At 43.8% G+C, this 26,763-nt stretch overlaps 1 protein-coding gene and 1 long non-coding RNA gene across 2 annotated transcripts in view; one reads left to right on the top strand and one right to left on the bottom strand.

The window, feature by feature from the left end:
- RABGAP1L (RAB GTPase activating protein 1 like) overlaps positions 1-26,763 on the top strand; it is a 328,801-nt gene that overhangs the window by 216,350 nt on the left and 85,688 nt on the right. The window contains exons 14-17 of the mRNA XM_040406733.1: positions 9,921-10,034; positions 14,393-14,467; positions 17,036-17,161; positions 21,165-21,308. Coding sequence (XP_040262667.1) covers positions 9,921-10,034; positions 14,393-14,467; positions 17,036-17,161; positions 21,165-21,308 — 459 coding nt within the window. The remainder of the gene's footprint in view (positions 1-9,920; positions 10,035-14,392; positions 14,468-17,035; positions 17,162-21,164; positions 21,309-26,763) is intronic.
- On the bottom strand, positions 9,917-11,578 carry LOC120978540. Its single transcript, XR_005774113.1, has 3 exons — positions 11,386-11,578; positions 10,181-10,328; positions 9,917-10,027 (listed from the first exon to the last, which is right to left on the bottom strand). It is a non-coding gene; the product is annotated as an uncharacterized LOC120978540 (long non-coding RNA).

Consider the following 26,763-nt stretch of genomic DNA (forward strand, 5'->3'; position numbering starts at 1 on the left):
ATAACGCCAGAAAAATATAATAAAAGCCTACAAAAGTCTAAAAATCCTGGGCAAAAAAACATGGTAACCATTGATACATTCATGCAAAAAAAATAAACTAAGATTAATAAATCTTGTTAACCCAAGTATCCGATTTCATAGAAACAGCTCATCAAAAGGGATCTACAGTACAGGGTGGGCCATTTATATGGATACACCTTAATAAAATGGGAATGGTTGGTGATATTAACTTCCTGTTTGTGGCACATTAGTATATGTGAGGTAGGAAACTTTTCAAGATGGGTGGTGACCATGGCGGCCATTTTGAAGTCGGCCATTTTGAATCCAACTTTTGTTTTTTCAATAGGAAGAGGGTCATGGGACACATCAAACTTATTGGGAATTTCACACGAAAAACAATGGTGTGCTTGGTTTTAACGTAACTTTATTCTTTCATGAGTTATTTACAAGTTTCTGACCACTTATAAAATGTGTTCAATGTGCTGCCCATTGTGTTGGATTGTCAATGCAACCCTCTTCTCCCACTCTTCACACACTGATAGCAACACCGCAGGAGAAATGCTAGCACAGGCTTCCAGTGTCCGTAGTTTCAGGTGCTGCACATCTCATATCTTCACAGCATAGACAATTGCCTTCAGATGACCCCAAACATACTGGATATGCGAAATTGCTACATGATGATGTGTTTCCCTCTTTATGCACTGAAGCTGGCATGTTCCCTGAGTTTTTCCAGCAAGATGGTGCACCACCACATTATGGGTGTCAGGTCCGAGCTTTCCTAGATGAACAGTTTCCTGGAAAGTGGATTGGTCTTCGTGGGCCAGTTGAATGGCCCCCAAGGTCTCCCGATCTGACCCCCTTAGACTTTTATCTATGTAAATACCACGAGATGTGTCTTTCGACATGGTTGGTTAAGAAATGAGAAGCAACTCATTGTACCAGTTTGGATTAAATATCTTATTTCCAGCTGAAAGATAATCACCCATGCAGTAATTATCCAATAGGAGGCTCATAACTATTTGCTTAGTTAAATCCAGGTGGCGACTTTGTTTTTGGACAGGCAGTGTATTTTTAGAATTGCCATCATGGGTTCCTATGACCAAGATAACCTGCTTTGCAGTGTATGGTTCTTTTCATATCACATTTAGGGTCAGCAATTTTAGGAAGTACCCCAGTACAGGGGGTATCTGCAGATGTTTGGTTTGTAATGTTATGCAGTGTCACTGTCCACCAGCAGAGGAGGTATGGTTAGCATAGGGATAGTGCTAACTACGCTATTCCTCCCCTCTTGGTAGGTTCCTGTTTCGTGTTGGCTAAGACAGTGAGGAGGCACGTCCTATTGCTCCTGCTCCCAGTGGCTTAGGGACCAGAGAACCAACTCCTCTGTGAGACCACTACTCCAGAGAGACTTCAAAGACAAAACTACAGATATTCCGCCAAACTACAGCATTACAGTCAGCATAATCACAAGCCACCATAGCTATTCAGACCCTGCTGCAGGTGAGGGACTACATCTCAGACACCCATCAATTTAGTTTACATCCAGGCCAGCTCAAAAAAGCCTGCATTACACAGTGGACACCTACAGCCACAAGTGCCAGCTTTCAAGTTTAAGAAAGAGACATCAGCAAGATATCATACCAGAGGTGCCATTATCTGCCCCTTTTCCACCCACCATACCTTAGCATCTGGGAAAAGAAATGACACTTTGTACAAGCTACTGTTGGATGTACTATAACTTTCATTTTGCACTTAGTAAAGAGAGACTTTTAGGACTACACGACGACATGTCACGCGACAATTTTTATAATGATAGTCTATGGTGTCGCACTGTGACATACCGCGACACGACAGTCGCAAAAAAATCCACTTCGAATGGATTTTTTGCGACTGTAGTGTCACAGCATGTCACAGAGCGACAACATAGACTATCTTTATATAAATTGTTGCGCGACATTGGTGCAACGAATGTCGTTGTGTAGCCCTAGCCTTAATCTTCTACTTCTGTCCTGATTCCTTATAGCACCTCCTTACTGCACCAATCCCCAGAGAGCAACGGTCTGAGGGAGTACACCGTGATACATCATCTCATTAGGGTCACTACCACTCCCATTCTGTGCATTAGCTCCTCCGGGGCTCGCTGCACATACACCTCTGACTGTAGATTGCATAGTATACTATGGGATACAACGCTAGTAGGTTTCTATTCTAAAAAAGTTTGATATGTAAGCTGGGAGCCTTTCTCAGCCTTTGCACCTAACTTAGACTCTTAACGGGATGCGAACAGCACCGTAGTAATATAAATGCAGGCGGCCATCTCTTTGCATTTCTTTTTTTAATCTGCAGAGTTTATATAATCTCACGTGCCGTGGGACCACATGTGCTCTTACTTTCCAGAATCACAAGTTGGCAAACTTTTTTCTCTTCAGTTTGTTTGATATTTTCGATGCATTCTCCTCTATTTATAGTCTGCTATGCTTTTTTGGAACCCTTCTGTCTCTGATGTAAAGTGAAAACTTAAAGGGAGCCTGTCAGCAGGAATTTCACTGGTAAAAATCAGGCACAATGCCTTGCAGGACTAGCTCAGCTCAGTGTATTCATACCTTGCACTTAGTGATCCGTTGCTTAATTCTGGAGAAAAAGTACTTTTTATCAATTTGCAGATGAGAAGTTAAGTGCACTGAGGGCGGGTCCATGCTTCTCTGTGCACCTTTGTTCCTCCTGCTTCTTCTGCTAATGCGATGGCAAGATGACTATGCAGGAACCTGATCATGGCAATCAAGAAGGAGAGGTTGGCAGAGGAACAAGTAGGAGCAAGGGGGTGCACAGCAGGCCCAATCATTCTTTTCCCTGGCATCTGCTGTTAAGTGGAGACTCGGGACACCCCCATACACAATAGGTGGTCAGCTATTCCGTCTGAAATTGGCAGGTTAAGCCGGCATTCATCTAAGGGCTCATGCACTTGACTGTGTTACGGGCCGAATGGGTCAGATACGACTAAATATAGGACTTCACCTATCTTTTGAGGAGCGGAGGCATGGGTTGGAAGGACTACGGAGCACTTCCGTGGGCTTCCAATCTGTGCTTCCTCACCACAAAAAGAACATGTTCTGTCTTTGGCCGTATCTTGCGGATCGCAGACCCATTCAAGTCAATGGTTTCACATCCGCAAACGGAGCTATTTGCGTCCCGCAGCACAGGCTCTGAGCCATTACGCTCATGAGCATGAGCCCTAACGTGGGATCACCTTTAGTGAAGTGACTTCTGAGCATCTGATCGCCTGATAATTTTATAATAATAACTTTAAAGTACAAATTATACATGGGACCCTTTTTGTAAAATTAAAAAAAATTAATAATTAAAAAAATTCCCTATTTTTTGATGACTCTTTTCCCCCTCTGAGTATTAAGCTTTGTGATGTGTGTGGATGATGGCGAGAGAGCAGCCACTAGAGGAATCTGCTTATGAAATATGAATGTTCTATGATGGAGGGATTAAACTTCTGATTCCTAAAGACTCAGTGTGGTGCTTAACGTGTAAATGAGAAGTCAGCAGGTTCCCCCACCAGGAGAACTGTCCCTCTGGCCCTCTAATTATCAGACTACTTTGTCTTCTGAACATCGGCAAATTAACTGGTAAAAAAGTAGCCTGGGGCCCTCCGGGGTAGGAGCTCTTCCAGCCGCTTTGCATGTCATAACGTAATTGTGTTTAAAGAAAAAAAATACATAATAGAAAGGAAGAAGTGCAGGGACCTCTCCTGACATAGCTTTACCATTGCATCCTTCTTCTAAAACCAATTCTGGAGCATTTATTCTTGTGGATTTTTGTTATGCCAGTTTGCGATGAAGGTCCAGATGGATGTTCCCAGTTGTGGGGCTGTCCCTGCACAGTCTGCCACTATCCAATCAGTGCTGTCGGTCTCAGGCTGTGCAGGGTAACACCCATCTGAAACTTAATTGCAAACTGCCAGTGATTGATTCATAACTTCTAGCAGGAATAATAAAGCACCGTTACAACTTGCGTCATAAGAATAGGTGCTCCGGAATTGTTGTTACCCAGGGAACGCAAGTAGTTACATATTCATGATATTTATTGGGCTTTACAGAATTGAGAATAAGGGAGAATAAAATAGTAAATTGTATCTCTTTTGTGAAACCACACCTCCCAGCATCCTCTGGCTGCCATAACGGCTGGAAAGTTGCAGGTTGTAGTCCATCGAGTCTTCTAAAATGTGAGTACGAGCCAAGATCTAATGGCCTCGAACTACAGTACAGACCAAAAGTTTGGACACACCTTCTCATTCAAAGAGTTTTCTTTATTTTCATGACTATGAATATTGTAGATTCACACTGAAGGCATCAAAACTATGAATTAACACATGTGGAATTATATACATAACAAACAAGTGTGAAACAACTGAAAATATGTCATATTCTAGGTTCTTCAAAGTAGCCACCTTTTGCTTTGATTACTGCTTTGCACACTCTTGGCATTCTCTTGATGAGCTTCAAGAGGTAGTCCCCTGAAATGGTCTTCACTTCACAGGTGTGCCCTGTCAGGTTTAATAAGTGGGATTTCTTGCCTTATAAATGGGGTTGGGACCATCAGTTGCGTTGAGGAGAAGTCAGGTGGATACACAGCTGATAGTCCTACTGAATAGACTGTTAGAATTTGTATTATGGCAAGAAAAAAGCAGCTAAGTAAAGAAAAACGAGTGGCCATCATTACTTTAAGAAATGAAGGTCAGCCAGTCAGCCGAAAAATTGGGAAAACTTTGAAAGTAAAGGCTATTTGACCATGAAGGAGAGTCATGGGGTGCTGCGCCAGATGACCTGGCCTCCACAGTCACCGGACCTGAACCCAATCGAGATGGTTTGGGGTGAGCTGGACCGCAGAGTGAAGGCAAAAGGGCCAACAAGTGCTAAGCATCTCTGGGAACTCCTTCAAGACTGTTGGAAGACCATTTCAGGGGACTACCTCTTGAAGCTCATCAAGAGAATGCCAAGAGTGTGCAAAGCAGTAATCAAAGCAAAAGGTGGCTACTTTGAAGAACCTAGAATATGACATATTTTCAGTTGTTTCACACTTGTTTGTTATGTATATAATTTCACATGTGTTAATTCATAGTTTTGATGCCTTCATAGTCATGAAAATAAAGAAAACAATTTGAATGAGAAGGTGTGTCCAAACTTTTGGTCTGTACTGTATGTTGTGGCTCCTATGGGTTCACCCATTTTGAGTGTTAGTGCCACCCTGGTTAAAAGTAGAGAATAACACAAGGTATTAGTTTACTTCACCCTTGTGTCGTTATGATTTTAGCAAGAGCATGTTAAAGGGGTTATCCTGGATTTTGTTATTGATGGCCTATCCTCAGGATTAGTATCAGGACGGCCAACTCCTTGCAGCGCTCAGTTATATGACCTATCCCAGGGATGGCCAACCTGCGGCTCTCCAGCTGTTGCAAAACTGCAACTCCCAGCATGCCCAGTCTGCCTACAGCAGGGCATGATGGGAGTTGTAGTATTACAACAGCTGGAGGGCCGCAGGTTGGCCAGCCCTGACCTAGGCGCAGCTCAGTCAAGTGAAAGGAGCTGAGCTGCAATACCAGCCATGGCCACTATCTAATGGTAAGCTTTGAGGAAGCCGCGGTGCTAACTGGGATGCTACAGCCTCTTCAAACAGCTAATCGGCAGGGGGGTTCATCTGTCAATAGGTTGTCTGTGGTATTGCAGCTTAGCCCCATTAATCGGAGCTGAGCTGCAATACCAGACCTAATCCATGGCCAGGTATGGTGCTGTTTTTTGGAAGACATCAGCCATGCTTTTTCTAATACTGGAAAAATCTCTTTAAATGCTGCCGATCCTGGTAGTAACGTTACTGCCTTCAGCACGGTATCATTGATTGAAAGTCAAGTGAAAATTCTGCTCCACCTGGTGGCTGTAGCAAAACAATCTGCCGCCTTAGGAATACGTTTTTACCCATTAGTTATTGGAAAGAACAGGGTTGAAGTCATTTTGATACTACACTCTGGATAAAAATCTCCTGCTTGTGCATTAAATATCCAAACTGCTGCCATTGTGTTTTATGACTTTGCTTTGCCTTATTTTCCCATCCCGGGTATATTTATCTTTTCATGTAAAAGTAAATTGAATTAGCAATGTGAACAGTCATATGTCTTGTGGGACTTGGAGCCTCGTCATGGAGAACAGTAAGCAACGTTTAGCTTCTTAGCTCTGACTGTGGCAAAATAGGCGTATGACGTCCATGGGTGCTCCTCAATGTGCCCAAAATGTCACCACTGTCTACAGGTTATGTGCAAGGAGGAGATTTCCTTTAGGTATACACACGTAATGAATTTCTTGTCCTCATTTTTTTCTTGGCTGCCGAAAAATAATTTTTTACAAATATATTTGTAGTAATGGGCTGAAATGATAGGTCCTTTGGGCATACTCCGACTTTTATAGACGTTCTCTCACACAGTAGTGCACGGCTCTATTGCTCCTATCCTTTGTTCTGGGCTGTGGTCACATGACCTTGTCCATGCAGCTCTTTCTTATTTCCTGTGATGATCTGTCCATGGGCGGGGCAGTGATAGGGGAGTGTCTGTGTAGCTAGATGGGTGGGAGGAGCTATAAAGTAGCTGGGTGTTGTTAGGGGAGGTGCTGGAGCTTTGGCAGAGGAAGGAGAAGTGCATCATGGGATTAGTTGGATACAGCCACAGGAAGTGCTACATATAGAATGGACATAAAACCAGAGGGATGGTGCAAACGTATTTGGAAAACTAAAGTAAAAAAAAAAAAAAAGCATATAGAAGATGTAGATAAAGTAAGCAACTACATGAGCAAATCTGGTAAAAACCCTATTAATCCCAGAAAGCCCTTTGAAATATTTTTCAGCTGCAAGACCCTATTAATTTTAGGGCACTCGGTTGCCCATGCAGTGTGCTGAGTAGCTGGGCGGTCAAACATTGATGGCCTGCCCTAAACATAGAGGATATCCAATAACCCCTTTAATGGAGAGTGACCAGAAAGAATGCTCAATAACACTAAGATCATGGGGTGCCCACACCACCCTACCAATCAGACTTGTATCTAGTCAATATACTGTCGAGGTCTATGGTGGGACAACTTCTTCAGGATAGGCCATAAATATCTGATCGGTAGGGATCCGACACCCCCACCGATCTACTGTACGAAGAGGCTGAGACTCTTCGTGAGCCCTTAGACCTCCTCCTAGGCCAGCGACTTTGCGTTCCTCGGTCACGTGGCCAAGCGATTGGTGCTGAGCTGTGATACCAAGTACAGCCGCTAACCCATGGACAGCACTATGCTTGGTAAGCTGTGAGGAGGCCACAGCGCTCACCAAAGCTCTGGTAAGCGCCACAGCTTTCTCAAACAGCTGATGGGCAGCAATGCCAGGTGTCTAACCCCCACCGATCCGGAGGATAGGCCATCAATATGTAAATCCTGGAAACACCCTTTAAACTGGTTTACAGCCGCTTGGGCCCAGACCTAAAGCGAATCATGTATCAGCAATGGCTGCTTTTTGGCTATCGCAACAACCAGCTTTCATTTTGTAGACTGCAATGGATAAAGTCTAAGTCAGATTTGTTTATGTGAACAAGAAGAACATATTTCTCCTCAATAGTTCATGACGATATGTCACCCCAGTGATTCATTGCGATTGTTTTAAGTCCTGATAAATAATAGTTCAATGCATAAAATGGCTTCCTCCGCCAGCTGCAAGTGACAGCAACCCTCGAAAGAAGTGACATGAAGTCTGTGTTAGCCGACAGGATCATTTGAGGAGCCATTAGACAGGCAATTTAATTTTTTTTAGTTTCCTCTGACAAGTACTAAGGCCGACAGCTAGCTCGCTCAGAACGACGTGCTCCGAGAACAAGAACGAAGCTCCTTAGCACAAGTAATTGACACCTTCTACAGGAAAATAGGTCTCAAGCCAGCAGTGGAAACTGTGAAGAGGAAACCGTATCTCAGTGGATCAACGTGGAGCGATCTCAGCCTGAAAATGACGATAATTCAAGTCCATGTGATTCATTTGAGATCTTTCCTCCAAGTGACTGCTCCTTGAGTCTTTACAATAGATCTTTTTTATATACCGGTATATATTACTGGATTTTTTTTTTACACCCACAATAATCTTTTTTTTTTATTTTTCTTATATTTTGTTGAGCTTAATTAGTTCAGTTCCCAAAGACCAGAAATTATTAATAGTTTTATGTTGTTTCACATCGCTGTATTTTTTTTTTCTACGTGATATATTTGCCCGAGGACATTTTCTGCTGTTAGCATGTCAGGTTTTGCATGGTTATTGCCGGACAGAAAGATTTATTAAATCTTCAGTGCTATTATTGGTATCGTAGAGCTTTACGGTTTTAGAATTTCATAGCTTGTCTCTGTGCTCCCTATAATTGCTTTTAGAGAGAGTTTTTGATTTCTTAAAGGGAATGTATCTAAAAGGGGTTTTCCATATTGATGGCCTATTCTCTGAATAGGTCATCAATATCAGATCGGTGAGGGTCTGACACCTGGCACCCCCGCCGATCAGCTGTACGAGGAGAAGGCACATGCTATGCCCGCGTGCAGTCTCCTGTGTCTCTTCCTGCTGCTATGTCTTTGGAAAGCAGTAAGAGAAACAGGCACGTGCCTTCTCCTCGTACAGCTTATTGGTGTCGGACCCCCGCCCATCTGATATTAATGACCTATCCTGAGGATAGGTCTTAAATATTAAAAACTCGGAGAACCTCTTTAAGTGAAAATCTTCTCTCTGCCACTATTGAGGATATAGAGGCAGGTTGGAGGGCTGCAGTTTAGCACCTATAGGTGGTCCCGGCCTAATAACGTTCTGTGTGATGGGTGTCTCCAGGCTATAATCCCTCACCTTGCAGCATTGTCTGTGATGTTGGTTGTAGCGGTTCACCTTGCTGTCTAGCGTCTCAAGATTTTACCTGAGGCAGGTCTGAGTAGTTCTGTCTGGAGAATCTCGAGCAGGAGCTCTACAGAGTGCTTCCTCTCCTCACACTATCTAGACAGGAACCCTCCCCTCCTGGCAGGAAGAGCTCTACAGAGTGCTTCCTCTCCTCACACTATCTAGACAGGAACCCTCCCCTCCTGGCAGGAAGCAGGACCAGCCCAATCTTACCAAAGGGGAGGGACAGGGTGGTTAGTCCTGTTCCTTATTAACCCTTTGTCATCCATACCTTGTTGGTAACCTTGGCCAGAAGCATACAATAAAATACATAACTATATACAATTGTAGTACCTACTTGAGTAAGAATTGGAGCCTCTCTCAATCATCTACTCTCCGTTCTGGCTCATAGCAGGGGGGGGTCATGATAGGGGGGCACCCTATGATGTCCTTACGGTCGTCTACCTGAAACAACCCCTTTAGACTTGGGATCCAAGATGGTTGATGCGTATTAGATCTTTCTTGCTACTCGTGTCATAAGTGCTTCCCCAAATGAATGAAACGTTCTTGCTAATGGAGGAATTAGCCGTCTAAGCTGCCAACCGACAGATCTTTATCCGTCGCTTATAGAAAATCAATGGCTGGCTTACCAACGTTTGTTGAATCGTCCTTAAAATCTTATAAGTTGCTGCCATTGTTAACCCTTCTACATTTCTCCTACTAACTTTACCCGGTCACCAAGCCTCAATGACACCCCCCCCCCCACCCGCAATTCTTTATAAATTACGATCGCATTGTTGCGATAATAAAATGTGACTTTATTGAAAGACGTTACAGTCCGTGTTCATTGAAGTCAGTGGAGGTGTCACTTCTTCCCTTGCTTCACCGAGTACAAGATAATTCATTTAGGACCACTGGGTACTGCCGGATTTATCATGCAGGCTTTTACAAATAAAAGACGCTAACAGCTGTGCCTTATGTTGTCTTATCAGGATTCTGCCCAAGAGAGTGTCATCAAAAGAGATATCCACCGCACGTTCCCCGCACACGATTACTTCAAGGACACGGAGGGGGATGGACAAGATTCTCTGTACAAGATCTGTAAGGTGAGACATTATTATGAGTGTCAGAGGCGATGATTCCTCCAAACTAACTTGATCAATGACCAAACTGATTTTTGCCCCTTGAGTGAGACCCTCGCAACACTTTACTAAATTCAGTCATCAGTTTAAGATTATAATCTCCAGCTGACCTCGGCATATTTCCCCTGTTTGTATACAGCACTCAGGGGAATGGTTCCTGCATGATAGCACTTTTCACATCAGATGCTCAGAACTTCCATCAAGTCCATGGTATATGACAGATGTGTGCATGTCCCGGTTTAAGGATGTGTCTAAGGACTGCAAAAAAAACTAAAAACTATAAAAAGGATAATGGAAAGAATGTATAAATGACAGAGTACATTTCCATCACTCTGCCCTGACATTGTCAGCATGGCTAACGTGGAAGTTGCTATGAATTTTTAATTTTAAAGAGAATGTATACATTTTTTCCTCATTAAACCAAAATAGCCACACGGATTCTTTTTATGTACTTTTTTATTTTTGGATTTTCATTTATTTTATGTATGAGTGTGATGTATATTCTTTTTACAAACCGTTTTTATCAGGCTATTTTCACACTGGCGTTTCTGGGTCCGCCTGTGAGATCCGTTTCAGGGCTCTCACAAGCGTCCCAAAACGGATCAGTTCAGCCCCAATGCATTCTGAATGGATACGGATTCGTTCAGAATGCATTAATTTGGCTGCGTTTGGTCTCCATTGCGTTTTTTTAGACGGTCACTAAAACGCAGCTTGCAGCGTTTTGGTGACCGTCTGACTATGTGGAGCCAAACGGATCCGTCTAGACGGATCCATTTTTTACTGACACAATATGGTGCAATTGAAAACGGATCCGTCCCCCATTGACTTTCAATGTAAGTCAAGACGGATCCGCTTTGACTTAGACTTTTTTTTTTAATGAATAATGCAAACGGATCCGTTATTAACGGATACAAGCGTTTGCATTATTAGTGCGGATCCGTCTGTGCAGATACAAGACGGATCCGCACAAAACGCGAGTGTAAAAGTAGCCTTATATACATGATTCTGATACATATTCTTCTGTTTTACCTCATTTTCCGCACAATGAGATGCACCTGACCATAACTTTTAGAGGAGGAAAAAAAATAGACCCTCAAATCAGACCCCCAATTCTCATGTCACCTCATATCAGACCCCATTCCTCATCAGATCTCAAATCAGACCCCCATTCCTCATCAGACCTCAGATCAGACCCCCAAATCAGACCCCCATTCCTCATCAGACTTTAGATCAGACCTCCAATTCAGACCCTAATTCCTCATCAGACCTCTGATCACCCCCATCATACCTCAAATCAAACATAAAATAAACGTACCTCTTCTTCTCTGGATGATGTCGCCACTCGCAGATCCAGAGAACTCTTCCTGCATTCATCACTACCTAATCTTCTGCCAGCACCGCGCTGCACTGTGACCTGACATCGCACAGCATCAGGTCATTGTGCGCGCTTACGCTGTGTGACGCCAGGTCACAGCACAGTACGTAGCGCCAGCAGAGAACCAGGGAGCGGTCAGTACAGCCAGCACAAGGAGCACTGTATTCACTGCTCCCCGGTCCTACTGTGTACTAGTGAGCCCTTCCATAATGGAAGAACTCATTAGTATTATGGTGCAGGAAATACTGTAATTTTCATATTTGTATTTGGTGTAGATGACTGTGATACATTTTCTTTTTATAGATTGTTTTTATTTTCTGATTGTAGATTTATTTTTTCTTCCTTTTTCTGAACATGATTGCGGGGGAGGTCATCTTGCTTGAGCTGCTAACAGCATTCAGAGAAATGACTCACTAGGCAGATTTACTAGTCCTGTCTAAAATGTAGACCGCACAAACTAAGACAGGCAGTCTAAAGACTGATTTTTTTTTTTTTTGCACATTTGTATTTTATACCCCCTATTGGTTGTTTTGGTTTGCCATACAATTTTGGCCCAAAATGACTCATTTTAAGCTGCAGCTTCTTTCCCACTTAGGCTACTTTCACACTTGCGTTCAGGGAGGATCCGCCTGGTGTCTGCACAGACGGATCCGCTCCTATAATGCAGACGTTTGGATCCGTTCAGAACGGATCCGTCTGCATTATAGTTTAGAAAAAATTCTAAGTCTGAAAGTTGTTCAGACGGATCCGTCCAGACTTTACATTGAAAGTCAATGGGGGACGGATCTGTTTGAAAATTGAGCCATATTGTGTCAACTTCAAACGGATCCGTCCCCATTGACTTACATTGTAAGTCTGGACGGATCCGTTTGCCTCCGCACGGCCAGGCGGACACCCGAACGCTGCAAGCAGCGTTCAGGTGTCCGCTTGCTGAGCGGAGCGGAGGCTGAACCCCGCCAGACTGATGCATTCTGAGCGGATCCGCATCCACTGAGAATGCATTGGGGCTGGACGGATGCGTTCGGGCCGCTTGTGAGACCCTTCAAACGGAGCTCACAAGCGGAGCCCCGACGCTAGTGTGAAAGTAGCCTAAGCCATGCTTTCTCAATTGCAAGATACAGTAGATTATTCTTTTTGACATATTTTGCTTCATAAATATGTCTAAAATTAGATGTGCTATATTGCTGCAATAAAAGCATAAAAAATCGGCCTAAATAATGGAAGTCAGTAGGCTACTGCCTTCTATTGGAGAATCTTGTGGGCATGCTCTGTGACCTGTGTAGAGGTCATTGTGCAGGGAGGGTGAGGCTGTTATTGAGTTCAATGTATAACAGTATGCGGTAAACTTCTAGGTTCCCCCTAGTGGTGGTTTTAAACATCGAGCATGTTATCCTTTAACCCCTGTAGGACTTGTACACTAAATGTACGGCGCAAGTTGGGGTTTTAAAGATTAGCCACTGGGTGCCAGCTGTTTTACACAGAAAACACCAGGAGGCAGAATCCGTAATTATCAACGATTTATATTCGGTGATAATGCCAAACGCAGACGTTTAACTCAGATTCCGTGGCCAATTGCGACCACAGCATCTGAGCAGTCTTTCTCCCGGGGACTAAACGGCTCCCCCACACTGACCTAGAGAGATCCGTTCTTTTGCTATGGTACTCTCAGGCCTTCTGAAGTCTCTGAGGCCTGCCATAGCGACATTCCTAAGAGGCCCTGTCTACTCCCATAGGCTGTAATATTAAATCATTACAGTCTATTGGAAAAGTGATGTTAAAGTCCCCGGGTGACGCTAGGGAGGCTCGTCCCCGCCGAGACACGTGCACGGCTTAAGGCTACATTCACACTTGCGCTTGGTGCGGATCCGTCATCTTTAACACAGCCAAAACGGATCCGCCTTGAACTCCATTGAAAGTCAATGGGGGACGGATCCCTTTTCTTTTGTGCCATATTGTGTCATAGAAAACATATCCTTCCATTTTGACTTACATTGTGGACGGATCCGTTTGGCTCAGTTTCGTCAGACGGATACCAAAATGCTGCAAGCAGTGTTTTGCTGTCCGCCTCCAAAGTGGAATGGAGACTGAACGGAGGCAAACTGACGCATTCTGAGCGGATCCTTTTCCATTCAGAATGCATTAGAGCAAAACTGATCCGTTTTCGACTGCTTGTGAGAGCCCTGAACGGATCTCAGAAACGGAAAGCCAAAACGCGAGTGAGAAAGTAGCCTAAGTAAACTACCAGCCTGAGGAAGTGTCCCAACAAAAGGGGCACCGAAACGCGTTGAGCGGGCTGAGAGAATGAAATATAGGTAGCCACAAGGTGGTGGTGAATTGTTTTACTGTACTCTGAGTTACGATGAATGGGGAATCCTGCTAAATGGAGGTTCTCTATTCCAAGCTGGTGTCCCCATGTAGCATTCCTGACGGATGTTCAGTGGGACACTGGTGGGTGCAGTGTCAGTATAGACCTGGTGGTCTAAACGTATATGATCAGCCGTAACATGACCCCAATCCAAAGGGGGTCAGCTGATGTACTACAAATGCGCGGCTGACCATATGCGTATTTACAGTAGACTGCGGCAATGAATGATTAATTCATATACAAGCTCGCCGACACCCTAACTGTGAACTAGTGCATATAACACGTAATTCCCACTTTGCACCAAAAAGCTCTGAGATAGACAGGGTACATACACCTGTATATTTCCGTACCCTCCTGTCAAGGTGTGTGGGAATCAGAGTGTTAACTAGCGGACAATGTATGTTTTATTCCGCTACACGCATATTCCCGTAATCTGCCTTTCTCTGTATGAGAAAAAGAGAGATTCACCGATTTTCATTGAGATCTATTAATAAAGTAAATTTTTTTTTGTTTTATTTTAACCGCTCTTTAGGCAGTGAGACCGATCACTCAGACCTCTATATTCGTTGCTTTCTTTTGCAGGCATACTCTTTATACGATGAGGATATTGGCTATTGTCAGGGCCAAAGCTTCCTTGCTGCGGTGCTGCTGCTTCATGTGAGTAACAGGCGGTGTGATTCATTCAGCGGGGGAGGCTTTCTAGCATCTACAAGCCATGAAAGATTGGAAATGCTGAGATATTGCAGAGGGTTTAACGGTTAGCATGCTGCACTCCTTCTACAGTCTGATATATATACAGTGTGTGTGTGTTTAGTGGTGGGAGGACTGGCTACAGTCTAGGGAATTTTGCATTCAGCAAAAAATGCTATACAATTAATTACATGTTATAGAGCAGGAGGAGCTGTGCAGATTGATATATAGCTTTGTGGGATATAATTTTGTATAACTTGCAATTTATTAATTGAAATCCCTGCTCTTTCTATGCTTAGGAGTCCAGTGGGCGGTCCCACCCAGGGATCGGCAGTGTAATATAGACACCGCCCACTAGACGCCTGAGCCCAGCATGAGCAGGAAGTTCAGTCAGTCCGTTGTACCAAAATCTTTCTTCACAAACCCATATATCAAGGGTCAGCTACTATCGGCACTCCAGCAGCTGTGAAACTACAACTCCCAGCATGCAAACATTTTCTGCTGTTCTTATAACTCGCATAAAAGTGAATGGAGCATTCTGGGAGTTGTAGTTACAGAACAGCTGGAGTGCCGGAGGTTGCTGCTCAGCTCCTCCTGCTCTATAACATGCTGCCTACAGATCAGACATGCAATGTGGCGGGTTCCGTAAAAAAATATTGGAGGTCACCTTGGAGATGTCTTTTCCAGAGGAGTGATCACATTGCTGCCTTGTAGTATTTCATATCCTCACTCAGCTAATTGCATTATTGCTGTGGTATCAGTCTGTTTAGCCTTTGTCAGTCTCAAGAAATATGTGCTCTTTATGGTAAGAGACTTCCCCAACCATTTGCACATAACCCATTTAAGGCCTCATGCACATGACCGTATGGCTTTTTAAGTATTTTGCGGTCCGCAAAAAACGGATCCGCAAAAAATACGGATGACGTCCATGTGCATTCCGTTTTTTTGCGGAACGAAACAGCTGGCCCATGATAGAACAGTACTATCCTTGTCCATTATGCGGACAATATTAGGACATGTTCTATCTTTGAACAGAAATACGGAAACGGAAGGCATACGGAGTACCTTCAGTTTTTTTTGCGGATCCATTATATGGAATGCAAAAAACGGAACGTAAACAGAAAAAAAAAGGCTGTGTGCAAGAGGCCTAATTGAGATGTACCCATTTACACCTTTTATTCCTAGCCAGTGATCCAGACAAAGACCCATCACCACCACCGTCCTCTGTAGATGTTGACTCTGCGCTGAATGCGCCGTTGCAGTTGCATACAGTACGTCTACCATTGGCTTCCCTTAAATAGAGCATGAACTGGTGACAGATCCCCTTGGACCGTGTCGGCACTCGGATATCTATCTTAGTCAGTCCCAAAGACTCGCGTGTGTCAGTTTGAGTTCCCATTCTGACCTTTGCTCCTCTGCCAGGATCGGCACAGCATTAAGCCTCATTTACACGTGCTTAAATACGTGAAAAGGTGGTTAGTGATGCCTCTGTGATGGATCCATGTTGGGTCAATGTGTCCGTTTTTTGCTGTCCGTGTGTCATCCATGTTTCACAGACACTGAACAACATGTCTTCCTAATGATCCATGAAACATGAATGGCATTTGTGGTTTTCATGGACCCATAGACTATAATGGGTGTGATGGATTTGTGAATACGGACACAATAGAGCATGCATCCGTGCTAAAAAAAACAGCAACCATTTTGTTGCACGAATGTCGCGCAACAATTTTTATAATGGCAGTCTATGGTGTCGCACTGCAACATGCTGCGACTGCGACGCAACAGTCGCTGAAAAATCCATCTCGCATGGATTTTCTGCGACTGTTGCGTCGCAGTCGCAGCATGTTGCAGTGCGACACCATAGACTGCCATTTACAAATATTGTCGCGCGACATTAGTGCAACAAAATGTCGCGCGACAAATGTCGTCGTGTAGACCTAGCCTTATACACACCCACTATTGGTCTGATTGGATAGGATATTGGTCAGAAAATCTGTTGGTGTAATTCAGGCCTTAAATAATTGTTTATAACTTTTTATTAATTTAGAGATGAGATTTATTAGATGCCCGGCACAAAGTGAAAGTACCATTCACTCAGCTAGGCAAACAGTTAACCCTCTATGACAAAATGGCTGAATATTTTTAATAAAGACCAACCAAATTTTTTTATTTTTAGCCCAAAATAAGTAGAATGCAATAATAAAAAATAATTGCCCCCAAAGGAGTACATGGCCTTTAAGGCTACGGTCTTATCTGCAGCACATAACAGAGGAACAGATCACCAGTTACCTTATCCGCCACCACCACGCACTGCCAGACCCCATTGACGGCAGGTTTCCAGCATTCTGCTGGACAAAAACCGTAACGGCGGTAGTCTGTTACTCTGCCAGAACATACTACCGGAGTTAATGTGCCACAGATGTGAATTTAGCTTAAGCTGGTAGCAAGTGTGTTATAATGTTGTGGAAGCCCAGGATCCGTAGAAAGGAGCGCTAACACTTGCTGATTAATTTTTATTTTAATTTTTTGCAGATGCCGGAAGAGCAGGCGTTTTGTGTCTTGGTCAGGATCATGTTTGACTATCAGTTCAGAAACCTCTATAAGAATAACTTTGAAGATCTGCATTGCAAGTTTTTCCAGCTTGAGCGCTTGTTTCAGGTGAGTTGCGCATCCAAAGGGTTCTTTATGGCTTTTTTTTAGCAGTTTTAAGCGTGGCTGAAGTAACCCATATGAGTTAGGACACTATTAGGTTTCCATAATCCCATTGCCATAGAGAGGTAGTTGTCCATTCTACATTGAAGAGGGGTTTCCAGGACTTCTATACAGATAGCCTCTCCATAGGGTAGGTGGTTATTATCGGATGGTGCTGGGAGTCGGATCCCCGCCTAACAGCTGTTTGTAAGCAGCACCAATGCTACACAGCGCCGTCCACCGTTTAGTGGATGGGGCTGGTTACTTCAGCGCAACTGCATTCACTTCAATGATCAGCCCCGTCCACTCCATCCTTGACATTATTCTATTCTGTAATCGTTCTCGGATTCTGTCCTTTTGCCATCTCTCATTTGCATTATGTTTGCTGTGGGGCTGCTGTTTATTTAGCCAACAGAGGCGGCAGCACCCCAGAGCGAGCATGAAGAAAATGAGAGCTGGCTTCACCCTAATTTGCAGTCAGCTTACAGGGATGACCCAAAACAAGACCTATATTTACTGTACATAGTGACCTAGGATCTGAGACAGGTTCTTTCCTACAAACTTTAAAGGGAACCTGTCACCGGGATTTTGTGTATAGAGCTGAGGACATGGGCTGCTAGATGGCCACTAGCACATCTGCAATACCCAGTCCCCATAGCTCTGTGTGCTTTTATTGTGTAAAAAAACCTATTTAAAACATATGCAAATTAACCTGAGATGAATCAGAGCTTGAAAATATGACTCTTCTCTGGTCACACAAGTAAGATATGACTCTTTTATATTCATTTGCATATGTATCAAATCTTTATTTTTTTTACACAATAAAAGCACACAGAGCTATGGGGACTGGGTACTGCGGATGTGCTAGCGGAGATCTAGCAACCCATGTCCTCAGCTCTATACCCAAAATCCCGATGACAGGTTCCCTTTAAGAAGTGCTATTATGTTACTAAAATTGTAAAACATGTAATTGAAAGTTTATTAATTTCTCCAAGACTTTCGAAATATGATCTCCTTAAAGGAGTTGTTCATCCCTCGGGACCTTTTCTGCAGCCCCCCCATCGTGCTGGACATGAGGTGGGAATTACACTTTCTTACCTGATCCCTGCTGCTGGGTTTCCGGTTCCATCGCTCCCCCTAGGGAGCTACAGGTCTGGGGGTCTCCTTGCGTCAACATCCTGCCAGTGACTGGCTGCAGCCGTGATGTGTCACCCATGTGTCCTGTGACCCAGTGACATGATGCATGGGGCAAACGTCACCTCTGCAGTTGGTCAGTAGCAGCAACCGCATGACCCACATAAAACCGAATGTTGAATTGGGGAGACCCAAGACCCGCATTACCTGAGGGGGATTGACTGAGCTGGAATCCAGCGGTGGGGATCAGATAGGTATGATTCCCACCTGGGGGCCGGCCAAACTGTGGGGTCTGTACAAAAGCTCCCCAAGGTGAACAGCTCCTTCAAGCACACAGCCTATTTTGGACTTCAGGACACACTGATTTATTTTGTTTGTTTTTTATTGCTTTTTTTATGTCTGCATTTCAAAACTTATAGCTTACTGTCGGCTCATGTTTTGTGAATAAAGTACTGGTATATATTAAAAATCTTTTTCTGTACATATAATGTATTGTGTAACTTTTATTATTTTTGGTAGGGGGGTCTGTATGAGGGCTTGTTTTATTTTTTATTTTATTTTTTTCAGGACAATTTGTAGCTTTCTCTGGTTCCATTTTGGGATCCATACTATTTTTTTTTTTATTTCGCCTTTACATTTTTTTCCTTTGTTCCCAGTAGGAGATTTGAACCTGCAATCCTTTGATTTCCCATTTCATGCACTACAATGCTTTGGTCAATCTGAAAGGCCTGTGCCTGGCATATCAGCACCTTGCGATTATGATTGGCTAAGAGAGGGAGCCCCCCTCTCCCCTTTTAGGCAATTTAGATGCCGCGTCAGTGCCATGACAAAAAGTGACTGCGTTCATAACTTATCTGTCACTACATTCAAATGGGGGACATGGGACCCCACTGATCTAACAGTTATCTAGCAGATAGGTGGATATTGCTTATAACCAGAATTTAAGATCAGTAATTTAAGGCAGTTTCTCCTTTAAGTCCTTGGATTCTCTAAATATTTATAGACTTTTATTTTTACTACAAACTGTTACATTGTATCTTCTTGTTATGCTTTGTTTACCCCCGGCGCTCTGATTGTCCCTGTGTAGGAGATACTATGGCACCCTTGCTGGTGTTTGCTTTCGCTGTGTTTGTATATTAAATATTTGGATATACATATGCAGGCACACAGCCTCACTAATGCTACTGTCAATATTACTCCAAACCTTCCCTTTAAAATAATGGCCATCTGTTTCTTCATTCTCTCATTCTGCATAACAAACAGCCTGGATGTCACTCCTGATATTTTCCAGCATGGATTTTTTTGAATGCTTACAGTGCTTACTCCCAGATTTCTTGATTATTGCACAAGCCAAATAAAAAGCATAACAGCTCAGTCATTCTTTTGATACCATGTTTATTGAGAAAACAGCAGATTTGGATGAGTATCAACCTAGGGAGGGCTCCTCCAATAAAATTCATTCTGGAGGTTCACTGTACAGCTGCATGCAAATATTAAAGGAGTTGTCCCCATGTTTAATATTAGAATTAAAGGACAAATACTCATCAAACTGGCTGACCTGTTGCATGTGCGCTTGGCAGCTGAAGACATCTATGTTGGTCCCATCAAAGTGCAGAGGGCGCAGCAGTTGCACAGAGAGCAGAGCCTCCAGGTGTAACGGCAACGCCCCCGTTGCTCCTAGAGGCTCATTTACATATATTAAAACATAATTTTTCTCAGCAATGCGGGCACATATGGAACATGGGACCAACACAGATGTCTTCAGCTGCCAAGCGCATATGTAACAGGTCAGCCAGTTTCATAGGTTCAAAACTGCTGACAGATGCCCTTTAAAGGATTGTTCCCATGGATATTACTAGGATATTCCATCTGTGTCAGAAAGAATCTCCAGTACAGGACCCCCAAAGTTAACAGAGAACAGCCGTGTGTATGCACGGCCATCCTCCCATTCCCTGCTATGAAATCTCTGAAAGTAGCGATGAATAGAGGGGTAGCCACGCTAGCGCGTTGTGTTCTCCTTCATTTTGGGGGCCCAGTTCTCTAGAGTCATGTCATCAATATCCCAGTTGGGCTAGCCCCTTTAAGGAAGGTATCTAGGCTGACGTGCATGTGTTTTCAATAAAGAGAGGAGAATAAGCCAGTGCCAGACCCCTCCAGCCAAGGTTTATGTCCTGGTGAAGACAAGGAATCGGGATGTTGAAATACAGCATGCCCGATCCTTTCTTCACCAAATATCAGCTGTCAGGACACCCCTCATACACACGAGACAGTTGACCTTCCTTTAGGTATATTTTCTCATTTACCAGATTTGACTTTGGGACAGTGCAACTGTTTGGTCTTTTTTTTTTTTTTTACAGTTTGTACTAATTCTGTCATGTGACCAATAGTTAAAAAATGTCTAAGGGTACATTCACACAACCGTGCTGCTGCCTTGCCAGTGTTGCGGACCCTACAGAGGCGTCCGGGTCGGTGCTGCAAATGATGAGACACGTCCTATCTTTCGCTGTATCTTGTAGATTGCGAGCTCATTGAAGGCAGTGGGTCCGCACCGCGATACGGCGTTCACATGGTCGGTGCCCGTGTTTTGTGGATTCCTGGTTTGCAGTCTGCGACACGGGCTCGGCAGCAGCAGGGCCGTGCGAATGTACCCTTACTCTGATGTGATATGGATGAAAAGTCTCTGAGACCAACTTCCAGAGTTCAGAGAGCCCCTAGGGTTCCTCAGCAGCCATACCTACTATCCTCTACTATCCTTGCCTGATCCCTTGGGCCATGAGATCCGTCTGTGTGCGATCTGCATGTGCAGTAATATGTAATATGTTTCTTCCATTGCTAGGATCAGCTGCCTGACCTTTACGCCCATTTTGCGTCGCTGAATCTGGAAGCCCACATGTACGCCTCTCAATGGTTCTTGAGCTTGTTCACAGCCAAGTTTCCCCTCTGCATGGTCTTCCACATCATGGACCTTCTGCTTTGTGAGGTATGACCACTTTTAATGCAGTTCTACCGTATATATACTCCGTCATGACCGAGCTGATTTTGGTTTTAACACATGAATTACATTTACAACACAACATGACCACAGTCATTTCATAGGAGGGTGAAATAAAACGTGTACAATGGCAGCGATGACGTACAGGCTGCAGGCAAATTTAGAAACGTCAGTGATCTCTCCAAACTGTAGACCAGCGGTTCCCAACCTTTGGCTTTCTAGCTGTTGCAAAACTGAAGCTCTCAGCAGACATCTTTCATTTTGGTTATAAAATCACTGCAGACACTTTGGCCCAGATTTGCTAATCCTATAGATAGTGTAAGCTTAGACCGGCCGTCTAGACCTGCATCAGATTTATGGAAGGGGCTCGGGCTGGATGATAAATCTGGTGCAGGGACAGACACTTTTCTCTGACTCTATACCAGGGATGCCCAACCTCTGGCCCTCCAGCTGTTGCCCGGGCAGCCTACAGCAGGGCATGGTGGGAGTTGTAGTTTTACAACAGCTGGAGGGCCGCAGGTTGAGCCTCCCTGCTCTATAGCAACTATTGGTTGGCTTAATTTGAGACCGATTTTTATGCCAGAATTGTGGCGCAAAATGGTGTGTCTTAGGCCCCGCCACTTTTCACTGAGCCCCACTCCTTTTGTCGAGCGTGTCGGCAAAAGTGTAGAAACCCTAGATGTGCCAATTGATGCCACTTAATAGATTTTTGGCGCAGACACGTGAGAAAACCTGCCCCATTGTGTTGTAAGTGTATTTCCGGGGCTTTTAGTGAGTGTTTTTTGGATTCACAAGAGTTTTGGGTCTTTATAAGCGCAATTCCATCTCTAAATGGTCAGTTAAAGGGATTGTCCGGTGGAAAGAATATTTTTTTATATGTAGTTTGGAGTCTTGCAGATTAAATTAGTAAAGAACAGGTAAGATTTTATGTAAAAAATAAAATAAAATCATCTCTGCAGCCTGTAATTCCAGTCCTCCTGGAGATGGGTGGGAACGGGATCATGGGTAACCTATCCTCATATTTAAAGGTTACGTTTCCTGCTCCAGTGCATGTGTACATGTCTTGTGCAGACCTATATATCTCCATGGTAACAGACTACAAACTCTGTGTAGTCTGATCCTGTTCTAATCTCTACCCATCTGACAGAGGAGAGGATAACCCTAGACTGCGCAGAGTTTGTTTTGAGCACGCATAGGTCTGCATAGGAGCTGTATATATAGAACGGTAGAATGTTTTTTGAATTTGCTTCATTTTATTGAATTACCAACCAAACTTGGTTGCCAAGGTTCACATAGTCTGAGTCTAGAATGATTTTAGGTTGATTTTTCCATTTTCCTGTATGGTATTGAGGTTGACTGTATAGAAGAATTACTGTTCCAGAGAATATACAACCTGATGCAGGTCAGTTAGTTAGCTTGCCTTTTAAAGGGAGCCTACCAGTTTGAAAAAAAACTCCATTTTATCTACCCTATTAGGAAATTCTGGGTTAATAGAGAAGGGTTCAGGGTAAATATCCTCATCTCTTAGCAAGAGAAGCTACAAAGAGTGTCTCCCGCTCTGGAGGACCTGTCCTGTATAACGCAGTTAACCCATTGATTTAAATGGGCCACGTGTAATACTTATTTTCTCCTGTGATGGCACTGCAGGGAACGTGAACACTTAGGCCTCATGCACACGGCCGTTGTTCTGATCCGCATCCGAGCCGCAGTTTTTGTGGCTTGGATGCGGACCCATTCACTTCAATGGGGCCACAAAAGATGCAGACAGCACTCCGTGCTCCGTTCTGTGGTCCGCAAAAAAAAAAAATAACCTGTCCATGCCGTTCCGGCAAATTGTGGGACGCACACGGACGCCATCCGTGTTTTGCGGACCGCAGAACACACAACGGTCGTGTGCGTGAGGCCTTAGTAAAAGGTTTCCCTACAGATTACAGCTGATCGCTGAAGGTCCCTAAAGGAACTCTGCTAACAAGGTAAAGACCGTTTCGGGTAGATATTGATTAGAATTGGGTCGTGTGGACTCGCATGTCGTCAGCACTGCCAGTCTCTGTGATTGAGCACTCGCCTGTCACAGGCTGAGCACCAGATGGTCAGATTTATTTCTTTTCATACCAGATTAGAGATGGAATCGGCTACTTTAGACTTTAGGTATTATGAGGATTAGCTCATATGTTGTCAGTTTTAGGCATGAAACAATAGAAAATGTTTTGCAGCGAATTTGTGTGACCTACATGTAAAAGAACTCCTCCTGTCCGTATTTGAGATCTACAGGGGTGTCTTGTAAAATCTGAATGTAGCATTCTGGCCAGTGCCGAGGGTTAACCTCCTGCAGTACTTATGGGTTAGTTCTGCAAAGTCCTACTCAGTAATGAGATGTCCCCCATGGCATAACTGTACTTTAGCATATCATCTGCCATGTAGAGGATTTCTTAGAAAACCAACTGTAGGAGTGACACACCTCATCCCGCTTCCTCTGAGGGAGCGCTGACCCAGCTGATGCTTTACATGCTGCATTGGTGCCCTCTAGTGGGTGTTTTTGGAAATCCAGTCATATTGGGGCTAGGGTGTTTATTTTTGATAGGATATGTCGCTAATCACTTTATTAATGGCTTCAATATTTCTAGAGGGAGATTATGGTTTTTCTTTTTTTTTTTTAGAATTAAGATTAATAGTTTTTCATATGAAGTTTAAAATAAAAATAATGTTAAGCGTCTGTATGCTTGTTACCAAGTATCCCAGGTTCCAAGACCATCAAGTAGAAGCACTCGTAGAGGGCACTTTATCAGATTTATCCGGATCAGGGAACCAACAGTCCGATATAATGCAAAAAACGGATAAGATATAATAGTAAGATGTTGAGGGTTTAGTGTGGGTGTGCATTATATATAATGGAGGTAAAAAAATATTTAGGGTAGAACAAAATAGTGCATTCTCAGGACCGGGTTCGTTTTCGGATCCGCAAGATATGGGTGCGGTCCGTGTGCAAAACGGACAAGAATACGGGACATGTTCGATCTTTGCAGCTCGGCCGCACGGATGTGGACAGCACACGGTCTGCATTTTTTGTGGGCCAGTAGAAATGAATAGTGATCGGACGCTGATCGACATATACGGTCTTGTGAATGCAAAAACCCTTCCATTCACACGTCCGTGGTGTATTGCGGATCTGCAATACACCCGGCCGGCACCCCCCAATAGAACTGCCTATTTGCGGACAAGAATAGGACATGTTCTATTTTTTTGGGGAGCCGCGGTCCGAAAGTTCGGGGCCGCGCTTCAGAAATGCGGATGCAGAGAGCACATAGTGTGCTCTCCGCATCCATTCCTGCCCCATTGAGAGTGAATGGGCCCGCCACCGTTCCCGATATTGCGGAACGGATGCGGACCCATTTGCGGACGTGTTAGTGGAGGGGGGGCTGTTTGATATTTCTCTGCTTTTTAAAGAGGTTGTCCGAGTTATGAAAATAAAATATATAGCACTGGAAATCTGATGGGCAGCAATATATAACTAAGCTAAGCAAGTTTTATGCAAAAAAAAAATATCTATTTCCTCATTTCCCTGGTTCTTTCTGGCCTTTTGTTACCTGCAATAAAAACAATATCTGCCCCTCCCCCTGCTCTGCAAAGGGAGTGAATACAAGTGCTGCCCTGAGTGACATGTCTGCCTGCTGGGATACTCAGCAGCCTGTTGTATGTGTAGGACTACAAGTCCCAGCTGTATAATAAAACTGCTAAGGGAGTGGATACAAGAGCTGCCCTGAGTGATGTGTCTTCCTGCTGGGAGAATCAACAGCAACTTATAAACAGCTGTATAATGACACTGCTAATAAACATAGGATCTTCCCCCTACCTTCTTGTGCAATGCTCTCTCTAGTATGTCAGCTCCAGTGCCCAGAATTGTCTCCTCACTGCCTGCTGCAGCTAGCCAGACTGTGCAGCTGAAGGGGTTAAGAATCCTAGGATAGAGCAGACAGCCGGCAGTAAAGGGGGCGTGGCCAGCACAGTGACGTCTCATTTACAGGCTTGTAAACCACTTTATCAGAGCAGGGAGAGAAGCTGACATCACAGGTCATGTGACCCTCAGTGAAATCTGAGAAACCAGGCACCGGAGATAAAGTGAGTTAATTGTAAAGTTGTTATATTTGCCTAGTTAGGAACATAGAACAAAAAAATAACTCGGGAAAACCCCTTTATAGGGAACCTGTCATGTGGATATTTTTTATTATAATCTAACTAATTATATACAATCATTAACTACTAAAAAGTGCCTTAGATGTATTCACTTACTGGTGTGACAGATAGTTACCTCATAATATACACACAAAGATGCCGCATGCTAATGAGCTGATTTGAGTCCAGCATGATGTCAGTGAGTCCACTGTTTTTTTAAATTCACAGCTATAGCCACTCCCCTGCCCACCATCTGCTGATTCATATGGAAAAAAAAACTGTCATCAGCAGCAGGTAGGCGGGAGAGTCAGGAGCTCATGAATATTTAGGACTCATCATTATCAGCTGGAGCTTTTCAATACAAGATGTTGGCAGATTGACTGGGTCAATTAAAGAAAGTGACCCAGCATTGTGCTAAGAGAACCAGTCACTTATTTATGTTGCCCTTAGTTAGGACACCATAAAACTGGTGACAGGTTCCCTTTAAGCAAAAAAATAAATAAATGCAGTGTCCAGATGTTACATGTTGGCTAGTAGTAAATTATAAAAAGATCTGCAAACACTGCATTTATTTGTAGTTTCCTTTTAAGATTTTTCTGCCGTTTTTGTCCCTTTTTTTTCAAATTGCAGCGTATTCTGGGTGTGGTGTTTTTTTTTTTCTGTAAAAAAAATGTCTGAAAGGCCTCATGCACACGACCGTTTTTTTTTTTTGCGGTCCGCAAAAACGGGTTCCGTTTTTTCGTGATCCGTGACCGTTTTTTCGTCCCTGAGTCTTCCTTGATTTTTGGAGGATCCACGGACATGAAAAAAAAGTCGTTTTGGTGTCCGCCTGGCCGTGCGGAGCCAAACGGATCCGTCCTGAATTACAATGCAAGTCAATGGGGACGGATCCGTTTGACGTTGACACAATATGGTGCAATTTCAAACGGATCCGTCCCCCATTGACTTTCAATGTAAAGTCAGGAGTTAATATACCATAGGATCGGAGTTTTCTCCAATCCGATGGTATATTTTAACTTGAAGCGTCCCCATCACCATGGGAACGCCTCTATGTTAGAATATACCATCGGATTTGAGTTACATCGTGAAACTCAGATCCGACAGTATATTCTAACACAGAGGCGTTCCCATAGTGATAGGGACGCTTCTAGTTAGAATATACTACAAACTGTGTACATGACTGCCCCCTGCTGCCTGGCAGCACCCGATCTTTTACAGGGGGCTGTGATCAGCACAATTAACCCTTCAGGTGCCGCACCATAAGGGGTTAATT

This window comes from Bufo bufo, chromosome 9 (assembly GCF_905171765.1).
Source record: "Bufo bufo chromosome 9, aBufBuf1.1, whole genome shotgun sequence".
Classification (NCBI taxonomy): domain Eukaryota; kingdom Metazoa; phylum Chordata; class Amphibia; order Anura; family Bufonidae; genus Bufo; species Bufo bufo.